Source organism: Mesitornis unicolor, unplaced genomic scaffold (assembly GCF_000695765.1).
Source record: "Mesitornis unicolor isolate BGI_N332 unplaced genomic scaffold, ASM69576v1 scaffold16174, whole genome shotgun sequence".
NCBI lineage: Eukaryota > Metazoa > Chordata > Aves > Mesitornithiformes > Mesitornithidae > Mesitornis > Mesitornis unicolor.
The window spans coordinates 1-12,235 of record NW_010179692.1 but is presented as its reverse complement, the minus strand read 5'-3'; the positions used below and the strand labels follow the sequence as shown (position 1 = coordinate 12,235).

Below are 12,235 nucleotides of genomic sequence, written 5' to 3'. Positions count from 1 at the left end.
CTACACTTCTCAGGTTTTGATGTGCCAGGCCTTTGAATCCACATTCTCCAGTAAACTCAATTATCCCTTTCTTCCACCTGGCTGGAGGCAGGGCCCCTCTAATGATCCTGGTTGACGGGAGCAGCCATTCGTCTAGGTTGGTTCTCTCTGGCAGCGTTACTTTTCAGCTCCTGTACTCTGGCATGCAAAACGGTTTTTTTACAGACTGTGCCGGAAAGGGGAGGGAACAGTACTGATCTCTGACCCCCCCAGGATCCTACAGACACCACCTGTTGTTCCCTTTCAGGCTGGTAACCCTTAAACCATAACAATAAAGCTAAATATTGTTGCAAGCTTACTTGGAAGATGAAGCCCCTTTTAATCACTGATGATGTCAAAATCTTTTCAATCATTAGACTAAATTTGAGAACTTGCTTTTTGCGAATCAAGTGCATAAAAATGGTAGGGCTTAAACAGTTGATTGAATTAGTTGAGTTCAGCTAAGGAAAGAGATGGTATCAGTTAGACAAATATTGCCTAGTAGCACATCCAGTTGGTGTACTGAAATGTGAATATTGACATAACAGCTTATTTTGTGTGTGTGCGTGCTCATATGCAAGAGGAGGAAAGGATCTTTTTTTTAAACCTTTTTTGTTTGTTTCCTTTGTCCTCTTTCTTCTCTTCATGCAAGTTGAAGAGACAAATAATAGGGTTTTGCTGGTTTTCAATGGTTATTGTTTTCTTCCTTTTGGTGTAATTCATGTAGGTTCCTCAAGGTGTCCTCGAAAGGGACAAGACACTTATGATAAATATAACTGGGAAGGCTGGAGCAAATTTGGACATCTTGGTAGAGAATATGGGACGAGTCAACTTTGGTAGATACAATAATGACTTTAAGGTAAGTAAAATCAGTTGAGTCACTGGTGGCTTTTCCTCCTTTCCACAGGTTAAAAAGAAAGTAGTGGATTAGAAAGAGCAGAAAGATCAGGATTACACAGCTGTAACTTTACCTCAAAATGTAATTACTCACTGGTTTTCATTTGAGTTTTTCCAGTCACCAAAACCAAAGGGGAATTGAAAACTGACAGACATCTTTTAAACTTTTTTTTGTTGGTTCATTTATGTCATCAGCCAAAGGGTTGCCCACAAGACTTTCAGGTTGAGTTAAGGCTGTAGCTAACATTTTAAAACGTGCAAAGCTGTCTTGGTTGTACTCTGAGACTTGTGAATCCTTGGATTGTATTTGTGTGTGTGTACATATGTGTATATATGTACACTTTTTTATCTCTTTCCATGTCCCATTTAATTTGTCAGCAGCATACACTTGCAATATTTTCATTGTGGCTAGGAAAGGCTGTCTCACAAGCACTTAACCATGCAAAATTGCTGGTTCAGATTTGGACTGATCAGTGTTAGAGATAATTATCAGAAAGCTTCTGAATGCTTCTGGGTCCATGCTATGCTTTGGAACTGCCACCTCCTCATATGAGTGCCTTTAGTGGGTTGACCGTGGCTGGTTACCAGGTGTTCACCAAGATGCTCTATCACTACTCCTATCAAAAGAACAGGGAGAAAATACAACGAAAACCTCATGGGTTGAAATAAGGACAGGGACTCCATATAAGTCCTGAAATAAGGACTCCACAAGTACTGTCACAAGCAAAACAGACTCAACTTGGGGAAATTAATTTAATTTATTGCCAATTAAATAGAGTAGAAGAATGAGAAATAAGAACAAATCTTAAAAACACCTTTCCCCCCACTCCTCCCTTCTTCCCAGGCTCAAGTTCACTCCTGACTCTTTTGCCTTCTTCCCCTGAGAGGTGCAGGGGAATGGAGGATGTAGTCAGTTGATAACACTTCATCTCAGCCAGTCCTTCCTACTCTGTCTTCCCTGCTCCAGCGTGGTATACCACTCAGAGGATACAGTCCTTCATGAGCTACTCCAGTATGGGTCCTTTCCATGGGCTGCAGTTCTTCAAGAACTGTTTCAGTGTGGGTACCCCAAAAGGTCACAGCTTCTGCCTGTAAACCTGCTCCTGTGTGGACTCCTCACCACCAGCTGCAACTCCTGCCAGGAGCATGGGCTCTTCACAGGCTGCAGCTTCATTCAGGGCACATCCACCTGCTCTGGGGTGGGGTCCTCCACAAGCTGCAGGGTGGATATCTACTCTCTGATGGACCTCCATCGGCTGCATGGTCTTCAGGTTGCAGGGGAATTTCTGCTCTGGCACCTGGAGCACCTCTTCCCTCTCTTTCATTGACCTTGGTGTCTGCAGAGCTGTTTCTTTCACATTTTTCTCACTCTTTTCTCACAGCTGCTACACAGTGGTTTTTACCCTTTTTGAAATATGTTATTCCAGAGGTGCTGCCAGCGTCAGCGATGGGCTCTGGGATCTGCTTTGGCCAGTGGCAGGTTAATCTTGGAGCCAGCTGGAACCGACTCTGTGCAACATGGGCGCAGCTTCTGGCATCTTCTCACAGAAGTCACCCCTGCAGCCCGTGCACTACCAAAACCTTGCCATGTAAACCCACTATAGTGATGATGCCACTAGCATAACACTAGGAAGGGCAGGCGCAAAAAGGGAACTTTCCTAGTTTTGGACTTTATGGGATCCCAAGCACTAGGTGATATTTGCTGGAGAGGAGTATTGTAGAGGCCAGTCTTGTGTTGTGTTTCTGCTGTGTTCAGTGCTACAGCAGGCTACTTTTTGAGTTTTTTTTTTATTACTGAGTTACAAGTAATAATGAAGTAATGACAAAGGTTTACAATTAAGAAGAGATTGACAGCCCCGTAACTGCAAGAATCTCTTGAACACTCGCTAGGTTTGATTTGGCAGTGTTCAGGAAGCGTATCAAGTGTTTCATGGCTCTGCAGATTAATTGCTGTCTGGTATTGTGGTATCTTTTGGTGCCAAGATGATGTAAGGTAAATTAGAAGCTTCTGTTTCCTCTCAATCTGAATTCTGTCTGAGACGGATGTCTCAGAGCAGAATTAAGACTTGTCCAAAGTGTTTCTTGGTTAGTTTGGATGCAAGGGCTGGAGAAAGCCGAATATTACTGGAAAGACATTTGTCTGAACAGTACTATTTAGTTATCAAGCAAAGGCACACATGCTGACATGCTGTGAGGAAGTAGGATTTTTAAGGTTTTAAGTAGGGGAAAAGTAAACCCAAATGTGTATGTATCTTGTGTAGCCTAGTTGATGAGACCATAGACTCTGCTTGAGTTCAGGCCTGTTATGGAATCCAGTTCAATCATAAAACATAGACAAAGAAAAGACTTGCAACATCTCCGGTAGGCAGAATCTCCCATTCTCCCACTTGTGTTGTGTTGCCATGAGTAGGATGGGCCTGTTTGTATTGTTGAAGAAGATTATATTGGTTATGATTAAGCAGCGTGGAAAAATTGAAGCTGAGGCTTGCTTTAAGGGAGACTAATTGACCAGTTATCTTATTCTTAAGTTTGTTGTGATGAGGATTTTTAGATGTATTTTCAATTATGCTTAGACTCTAGTCAAGGCAAAGCAGTATAACTATCAGGATTTGCAAAGCTGGTAGCCTACAGGCTTTCACTGTATCAAAAAGCATTTTCACCCTTCTTACCCTTTGGAAGGCATACAGTTATTAATACTAATCAGAACAAAACTAAATATATGTGGGAACGTTTAGAATGTGTGAAAACCTCTGAACTAAAAGCATCAGGTTAGGTCGAGAGAGGTTCTCCTCCCTCTCCACTCTGCCCTGGTGAGACTGCATCTGGAATATTGCATCCAGTTCTGGGCCCCTCGGTTCAAGAAGGACAGGGAACTGCTGGAGAGAGTCCAGCGTAGGGCTACAAAGATGATTAAGGGAGTGGAGCATCTCCCTTATGCGGAAAGGCTGAGGGAGCTGGGTCTCTTTAGTTTGCAGAAGAGGAGACTGAGGGGAGACCTCATTCATGTTTATAAATATTTAAAGGGTGAGTGTCACGAGGATGGAGCCAGGCTCTTCTCGGGGACAATGATAGGACAAGGGGTAACGGACACGAACTGGAACACAGGAGGTTCCACTTAAATTTGAGAAGAAACTTCTTCTCAGTGAGGGTAACAGAGCAGTGGAACAGGCTGCCTAGAGAGCTCCTCATCTGGAGACATTCAAACCCCGCCTGGACTCCTTCCTGTGTAACCTCATCTAGGTGTTCCTGCTCCGGCAGGGGGATTGGACTAGATGATCTTTTGAGATCCCTTCCAATCCCTAACGTTCTGTGATTCTGTGATCAGCAACTGAGGGTTTTTTGTGCTTGTGGCGTATAAATTCAGTAGGCAGCAGGAGTGTCATCTCTTTATATACTGTATTTTCAAGGTACTTTGCCTTTATTGGAGTGGCAAGAGAGAGCAACTAGTCCCCCAATGTTTTACCTTCACATAGAGGCAACATAAATGTTCCATTTATTTATTTATTGACAGGCCAGGTGATAAGGAACCTGTGTGCTTAGTGCTAAATTAAGGTAACAGAATAGAGTGTTAGAGGTTGGATTAGGGAGGTGCTCACTGTAGCTGTGGTTGAGCTGAAATTCACACTTATGCCAGGGTTGCAACCTTGTAAAGGTATAAGAGTGAAAGTAAGTTTAGTAGACGTGTGCATCGTCTAAAAGCAGGATCCTCCTGTGTAGAAGAGGCAGCCTTTCTCAAGTAGCTTTGTAAGTGTGCGTTGCTTCTTCCCATAGAGTCCCTCCCTCCCACTGTTCTTTGTGTTGATTTTGAAAACTGGGAATAATTTTACCTTGGATTTTAGATATTTCGTGCCTTCAAAAATAACTTTAGGGGAAGAGGTTCCTACCTTGTGAAGCCTTCCATTTTTAAGCAAATAGGGTAGCTTTTTTGGGTTTTGTTTGGCTGGGGTTTTTTGGGGGTTTGGTTTTTTTTTACTTTTTTTTGAACTTGAAATAGAACTAGGCATTTAGCTTTTGGAAAGGAATCTTAAAAGGGTTTTGGTTTTATTGATCTAAGTCTTGTTGTTGAAGGACACAAAGGAAGGAAGAGTGTGGTTTCTGTTTTTTCTGTATTTTTTTCATATGCTTGCTGCCATCTATATCTTTATTTTACTTGGAAAATTTACATCCCTATCTGGACTGTTGAATATGCACTCCTACGCAGACCGAAGTAAAGATGCTTAGTGGACGCTTCATCTCATCTGAAAAACCTAAAGATGGACTTAGGGAGGCAGGCTAGGAAGTTTGGGCTGAAGTTATGTTGCATCACTTTAATTCATTGTAAGAGAGAGTACAGTCTAGTTTGCATAGAAAAGTTTTGCCACTTAACTCTGTGCAGGTATTTTATTTTGATACAAGAAAAATAAGTTCCTTTTCTTTAGAGTGGGCATCTAGGTAAAGGAAGAGAAAACCAATTAGTGCTCGTACCAATCATGAGGCTTGTGGAGTCAGTGCAACGCTCATTAGACATCAGAACAGACACACAACATAGCATCAGCCCTCCAAGACCATAGAAAATGTGGTTTTGCTTGTTCCTGTTCAACATGTGGTGTTTGCAACTGAACTTCAGTTGCCCTGAAAAACAGCTTCTATGCAAGGTCTAGTCAAGCAATTATAAGGATATAGCAGCATTGGCTGATTTTACAACCCCTTGCATTGCATTGAAACACAACTCTAGAATCTGCTATTATACCACAATTAGGATGTGTTCAGGGGTAACTTCATTTTCCCTTCAGTCTTCTTTAGTCTTGACCTTACCTTGTTTTTGCATTCATTGTGCAAGTACTGTGATGTGCTGCACACATGGTTCCATCGAAATGAAACAGGACTCCGTGGGCTTTACTGACTGTAAGCTTAAAGTATTTAACTGAATTGGGGTCACAAAGCATGTGCCTTGATTTTGTGATACTGTACATTAGCTGTAGAAGATTAGTAGGAAGTAGATACTGCTTTCTCTGCTATTGTGCAGGTTAATGTCTTGGGTTAGTGACTCAGTGATACCAGATCTCTTGATGGTATCTCAAACTTACGATATTTCATGCTTTTTCTGCTTTTTTTTAAGCCTCGGGTTTTGGATTCATATTCATGTTAAAGCAAAACAGATATTTTCACAGTAACGGGAAAAAACATTGGAAAAAAAACTTGGGCGTCAATGAAAGCTCAAAACTTTGAAGAGGAACAGATCTTTCACAGAGAATAAATGAAACCCTTTATTCTTAAGCAAAGGTTATAACTTGGTGAAGACCAGATGCTTTTTCTTTTTTTGTCATACACAGATGAGCAGCTGTTACAAGTATTTGATTCAGTTTTCATTTCTGACTGATATGTAGTTTCAGCCAAATAACCTGAATAACATGAAGCTAATTATCTTATGTTTTGGTGTTGTGTTTTTTTTTTTCTTCCTCCTAGGGTCTAGTTTCAAATTTAACTCTTGGTCGAGATATACTTGTTGAATGGGAAATCTACCCTCTAGACATAGATGGAGCAGTGAAGCATGACATTAATGGCCACCTTGACCGACCAAGGAGACCTGTTGGCAATCCACTGAGTTATGAATCACCTGCATTTTACACTGGTAGACTTTCAGTTCCTGGAGGGATTCCAGACTTGCCTCAAGACACCTATGTCAACTTTCCTGGTTGGACAAAGGTATGACTTTTTGCTGTTAAAACTCGAAGTCTACTCAGAAGGCTACTGAAATTTCTATAGGTGGTCAAAGTCCACCTCTCCTGGATGGGCAGAAGTTGATTGTAGTGATGGGGTGTCTCAAATACATGTAAACAACTAGTAAAATGATTTTTTGCTTTAATTAAATCTGAAGATAAACCATTAAGAGAAAGGAAACATATTCAAAAGATACATGGTATTAGTCTAGAAAGTAGACCATCACAAAAAAACCCCCAAAAAAACCAACCCTAGTTTTTCAACATGAGAAAGATGAACTCTCAGACTATTCAGAAAGACTGCATTTGGGTCCAGTGTATGAAAGATAGAACTGCTTGTTTTCTGGAGGTTACCTGTAACTGGACTGAATGGTTCAGAGAGCACTGCTGTGAGAAGCTTGTAGGCAGATCTCTGTTAATGGGAACTTCTCATGGGGCTGGAGCACAGCTAAAGCAGCAAAGAGTGTGTTTTCACAGTGCCATGTGTGAAGCAGCCAGCATGCAAGATGGGTAAGGACCAGCTCAACTAGCTGGTGGGAGGTACAGAGAGCAGAATGTGTGCGCTGAAGTGCCACTCCTCTTGGAGGCCTAAGCATTTAAGTCCAGGCTTCAGGGAAGTGCCTGTGATAGTGTTAGGTAGCAAAATTATTCCTTTCTGAAATTAGTAATCTACTGCTATTGAAATAGAGCAGGAGAAGGAGTTGCTGGTGATGTGTCTACAGTATTGTAGTGGTTAAAGCACTTCCCAGTATGCAGAAGACTGATTCATTGCAGGCATTTAGTGTTGCTGGGACTGGGCTTGGATGAGGAAGTCTTACTTGGTCCCTCTTCCTATAACTGTGCATATCTTACACAATCACTGAATAAAATCCCAAAATAGCTCTTTGCACAGGAACTGTAATCTGAGACTTTTGCAATATATTCTGTGACCCCATGAATCATTAATCTTCTTCAGGAAATGAAATTACCCTACCTGCCTGTTGGCAAACTCATTTTGAAATGGCAGATGAGTCCAAGAATTCTCATGTATTGGTGGGAATTTTTCCTCTGATCTTTTGACTATGGAAGACTCTGTTTTTCATACATTATATACCCTCTAAAGGAGTCCAGATAAAAAGATCTCAGACAAACTGTAAGTAGGGCCGTTTAATTGATCCTCAAGCTTTATATGGATTGGACCAAAGCTTTAAATAAGATACCCAGAAGTAATAAGATTGAAGTGATAACGGGATGTGGAAACTGAGACTTCCAGATAACTTTACCAATGAGTAAATGCCTTTAAGGCAGAGAGCCATAAGGGTTTAAATTCCATTCAGGTCCCACTGGATCTGGGCCTCAGTTCTTCTTGTGGCACTGTATAAATTGCTGATGCCAAGATGTGAAGAGGGACTTTTAATAGGGGTTAAAACTCGCCTGTTTGAGTAGCTGGAAAACCATGGAAACAACACTTACCAAGAAAACTCATAGTTCTAATGACGGTCGTGCCTTTGCATATTAAGACAAGGAATATGGCATCCTGGATGGCCTGGAAGAAGGGCGCAGCATTAACAGTCATTGCCTATTTTGTAGCTTGCTTGCCTTCAGTGGTTTCATACCCTTCACTATTAATAAAACTTCCTCTACCCTCGCTTGAGGAAGCGTACATGCCCCTGAATATATGGTCAGATTTACTGGAGGGGTTTTGGTTTTTTTTTTCCAAGGAGTTGGAGTCAGGACCGTTCTTGATTTCGTGGATTCACAGGTTGTAGTTGCTGACCCTGCTAAAGGAAATGTTACTGGAGATAGAGATCCCCCCTCCTTTATTTTGTCTAGGGCATATTTACTGGTAGTGTGTATAGTGCCGTGATTTGCTGGTTTAGGGTATACAAATTCTTGAGTGTGCGATCTTGAGAAACTGCAGTGTTGATAAGGACAGTTTGGAACTGAGAAATATAAGGACAGTTTGGAATTGAGAAATTATAGCTTTACTGGAAAAATGAGTTACAAGACTGATTATGATCAGAAACAGAGACCTGTTTCATCATACATCCTGTGTTAGAACTCTAATTTGGTTCCTACAGTAAACTCCTACTTCCCTCAGGGTTACAGTCACTCTCTGTAGTAGGTAGGATATTGTCTGGTGGGTGTGCTCACTAATTCATCTTGTGTATGGGGAGGTTGTATTAATGCTGTGTTTTCTTCTAAAACTACTATAGAAGCAGAGTAGTGACCTTGAGTAAATAGTTCTTGCCTTTTAATACAGCAAAAGCAAGCCACAAAGGAAGATAAACTTGATTTAAAAAAAAAAAGAAGTTTGAGGTTAAAGTTTATTAACACCTTGACAGAACTGTGCAGGATAGGATCTTATACCACGGAAATGGATACAGGGCTGAAATAACTCACCTGCATTAGCAAATATATCAGCTCATATAAAATTTCTCTTTCAAGTTTCATAAAATTTGTTTTCATAAATACTTGAAAAATGAAACACAAGAAAAATACTTCCAAACCAGCTTGAACAGTGATACTCACTGTATTAAAATTGTGCTTCTGTAAATCATTTAAAAGAATTACTCTGATTTCAGCTATCCCAGACAATTTTAGAAACCACCAAGAGTGCAGAAGTCCTTACTTTCCACTGATTCAGACTATTTCATTGTTTTTATCAGTGTATGTCAGTGCCATGAGTTTGTTTTTCTTCTATGTTCTGATTCCCAAAGGCGAAAGCAAGAGGGAAAAGACATGCAGTTATCTGTTCCCATCACTTTTCTTGTGCACTGAACTCATTTGACATATGGTGAAAAGACACTTAGGAGGAGTAAAAGTGAATATTTGTCCAAATCGGTTGTATTTCCTCCTTTGTCTTGTTTAATGAACCAAGATTCAGTTCAACTCAGTAGGAGTCCATTTACAGTTTTACTGAACATTCTGCAACTTGCCAATTTATAGAATTTTGGAAAAAGTCTGCACTTGTGTCACTTCTATGTGTCTATTTTGTGGTGTGTAAATGACTGTTTTGCCTTTTCTTTTTTTTTTACTCTTGTTTCCAATTTTGTTTCACCTTTTGAACTTAAAATGGTAGAACAGTATTTTCAACTAGCAGTTCTGACCACTTCCACTATAAAAAGTAATCTAAAGAGTTTGTATGCCAAGTTAATCACAATTTCATTGAACTTAAATCAATGCTAGCAGAAACCCCAGAGATTTTAATGGTTTTAAGTAACTACAACAAAATACAGTACTATCTTTAGTTGACTAAGTTATTACAAATATAATAGACATTTCATGTGTTTAGACAAGCTGTATCTTTTTCATGAAATCATGCAACAGGAAGGGACTACCAAGATAATGTAGTCATATGCTTTGCAGGCAGCCACAACAGAATTAGGATCTGTGGTTCTTCTTTTGTTTGTTCTTTCTCCTTTTAACAATCAGTTTTAAGCAAATGCAATTTTCAGGTTTGCTTTGGTCCGTAAACTTGATGCAAAATTCAGTGCCAGGAACCTGTAATTCTGTTTTCCTAAGTATTGTCATATTTGAAATTACTGCAGTATTTGACCAGTTTATTTTTAAATATTAATGATGGCTTTAACTCATCAGGGAACTTGGACTTTTTAGGCTGTCATCAGCACTCTCTTGAGCAGATTTTCTGCCCTTTTGTTTATCAAACCCTGAAGGATGGAGGAAATTCAGTTACTATGTGAAGGGTGTTATTTATGCTTAAAGCTATTTTGTCTTTTGATCTCTGTCAAAGTATTAAAATGCTGTTGTTTCTTCTTTCCCTTAACAGGGGCAAATTTGGATCAATGGCTTTAACCTTGGTCGCTACTGGCCGGCCCGCGGTCCTCAGTTGACCCTTTTCGTTCCAAGGAATATACTCGTTTCATCGGTGCCAAACAACATAACAGTGCTGGAGCTGGAGCATTCTCCTTGCAGCACCCAGGCATGCGAGATAGAATTTGTAGACAAACCTAACATAAATGCAACTGTACAGTATGAAGATGGTGACCCTCGACTCTTCTTTAGAGACATATCGCTGAACTATCTATAATGATTTGGGTATATCTTTATCTTTCTCACTTTTCTTCCCTTTCCCTCAAACCATGCTTCACTTTTTTAAAGACTCAGTGTTAATCAGTAAGCTGTTTAGCTGAGGCAACTTTTTAAATTCTTCAAAGACTTTTTTTTTAATCTGCCAGAGTTAAATACTGAAATTCTCTTAAAAAATAAAAGCTGTAGCTTTAGAATTTTCCTTGGACTGTGAAATTGAACTCAACTGCGAGATAACATTTGCATGAGTCTAGTAAAAATATAGTCCTTGTAGGCTGCTTACATTACAGGAACCCTTCTGCACTTTTCTTTTTTACCATGTTTTACAACTGGAGACGAGCTTACAAAAGGAGTGCAGAGTGCCACTAGCTTGCTGTTTATTTATGTGGACTGGTAGGTCAGCGCATAGACCCTGTAGAGAATAGACTAGACACTTTCAGCTGATCTTTGTCATCTGGTTAGTATATATAGTCTGAGGGGACTCACTGCCAACATTGAGAAGGCCTCAGTTTTTTCCCCTCTATACAAGTGACCTTTGAAAAATTTCACTTGGTTTCTCCCGAGAGCAGTGAGAACAACTGTGGAAGAGAGCACTGAAACGCAGACTGGTCCATACAGCAGTAGCGTGGAGGGACCTTGTAGGCTGCAGCTGTCAACTCTTGGAAAGCCAATTTACTGCCTCCCTTCAGCTATCTATGAAGACTTTAATTAAATTGATAGGTGCAAGGACTTACATAAAAGGTAGTCTGTTTTGGTTGGACCATAGCCTGTGATTAACCTGCCTGCAAGAATGTAGCATTAAAATGATCCATTTTTCCTTTTAATGGATCCTTCTTTTTTTCCTTTCCTTTTTTTTTTCTTTTCTAGGGGGCCTAGGATACCTGTTTTACATAGGCCAGCACCTTGGAAGTGAAAGGCTTTACGTTAAAGAATTTTAACTCTCTTAGTCATTAATTCACATATTCTGTTTTGTTTCAGTAAACTGATGATCTTTGTAAGTGTGTGATATTTGCAAAGATGCGCAATCTCTGTCAGTAAGACTGATTTTTCTACAACAGACTGAATCTTCTTTTTGGTTCTTATGGGTATGATGTCAATCATGCAAGCTTCTTGAGATTTAAACAACAAGAAATTAAGATGATGGAATCAAGTATTTTCGTAATCTGTGTTTTTTTCCTTTGACTTTTGTCTGGCATTATTAAAATGGTTTCTTAAAGATTAAATCCTTCCTGTGTTGGCTTGGGAAGGAAAAGGGGATGAGGAAGATTTATGAGCAGTTACAGTATTAAGAAAGAAATGAGCTTGTAAAGTCTCTATGGAGAAGGAGTTCTTGTTGATGTCTCATTTGTTTTCATGTTACGAAGACCTGTGCAAAGTAAAGCAAAACAAAGTAGTGGTAATGTGCTGTGTGGACCCCAGAGGTGTGACCCTTTTCTGAGATGGCCAATGCAAAAACTTACTTATTCTCACCTAATGAGTACTTGACTTCAGTAAAGCCTTTGACACAGTCTCCCACAGCATCCTCACAACTAAACAGAGGAAGTGTGGACTGGACGAACGAGTAGCGAGGTGGACTACGAACTGGCTGAAGG

At 40.2% G+C, this 12,235-nt stretch overlaps 1 protein-coding gene across 1 annotated transcript; it reads left to right on the top strand.

Moving 5' to 3' along the window:
* Window positions 1–745: 745 nt before the first annotated feature.
* Window positions 746–10,644, top strand: LOC104539371 (beta-galactosidase-like; the record flags this gene model as incomplete). Its single annotated transcript, XM_010182874.1, has 3 exons — window positions 746–877; window positions 6,361–6,600; window positions 10,384–10,644. Coding segments are annotated over 3 exons (633 nt in total), but the record flags the coding sequence as incomplete, so codon positions are not given.
* Window positions 10,645–12,235: the final 1,591 nt, after the last annotated feature.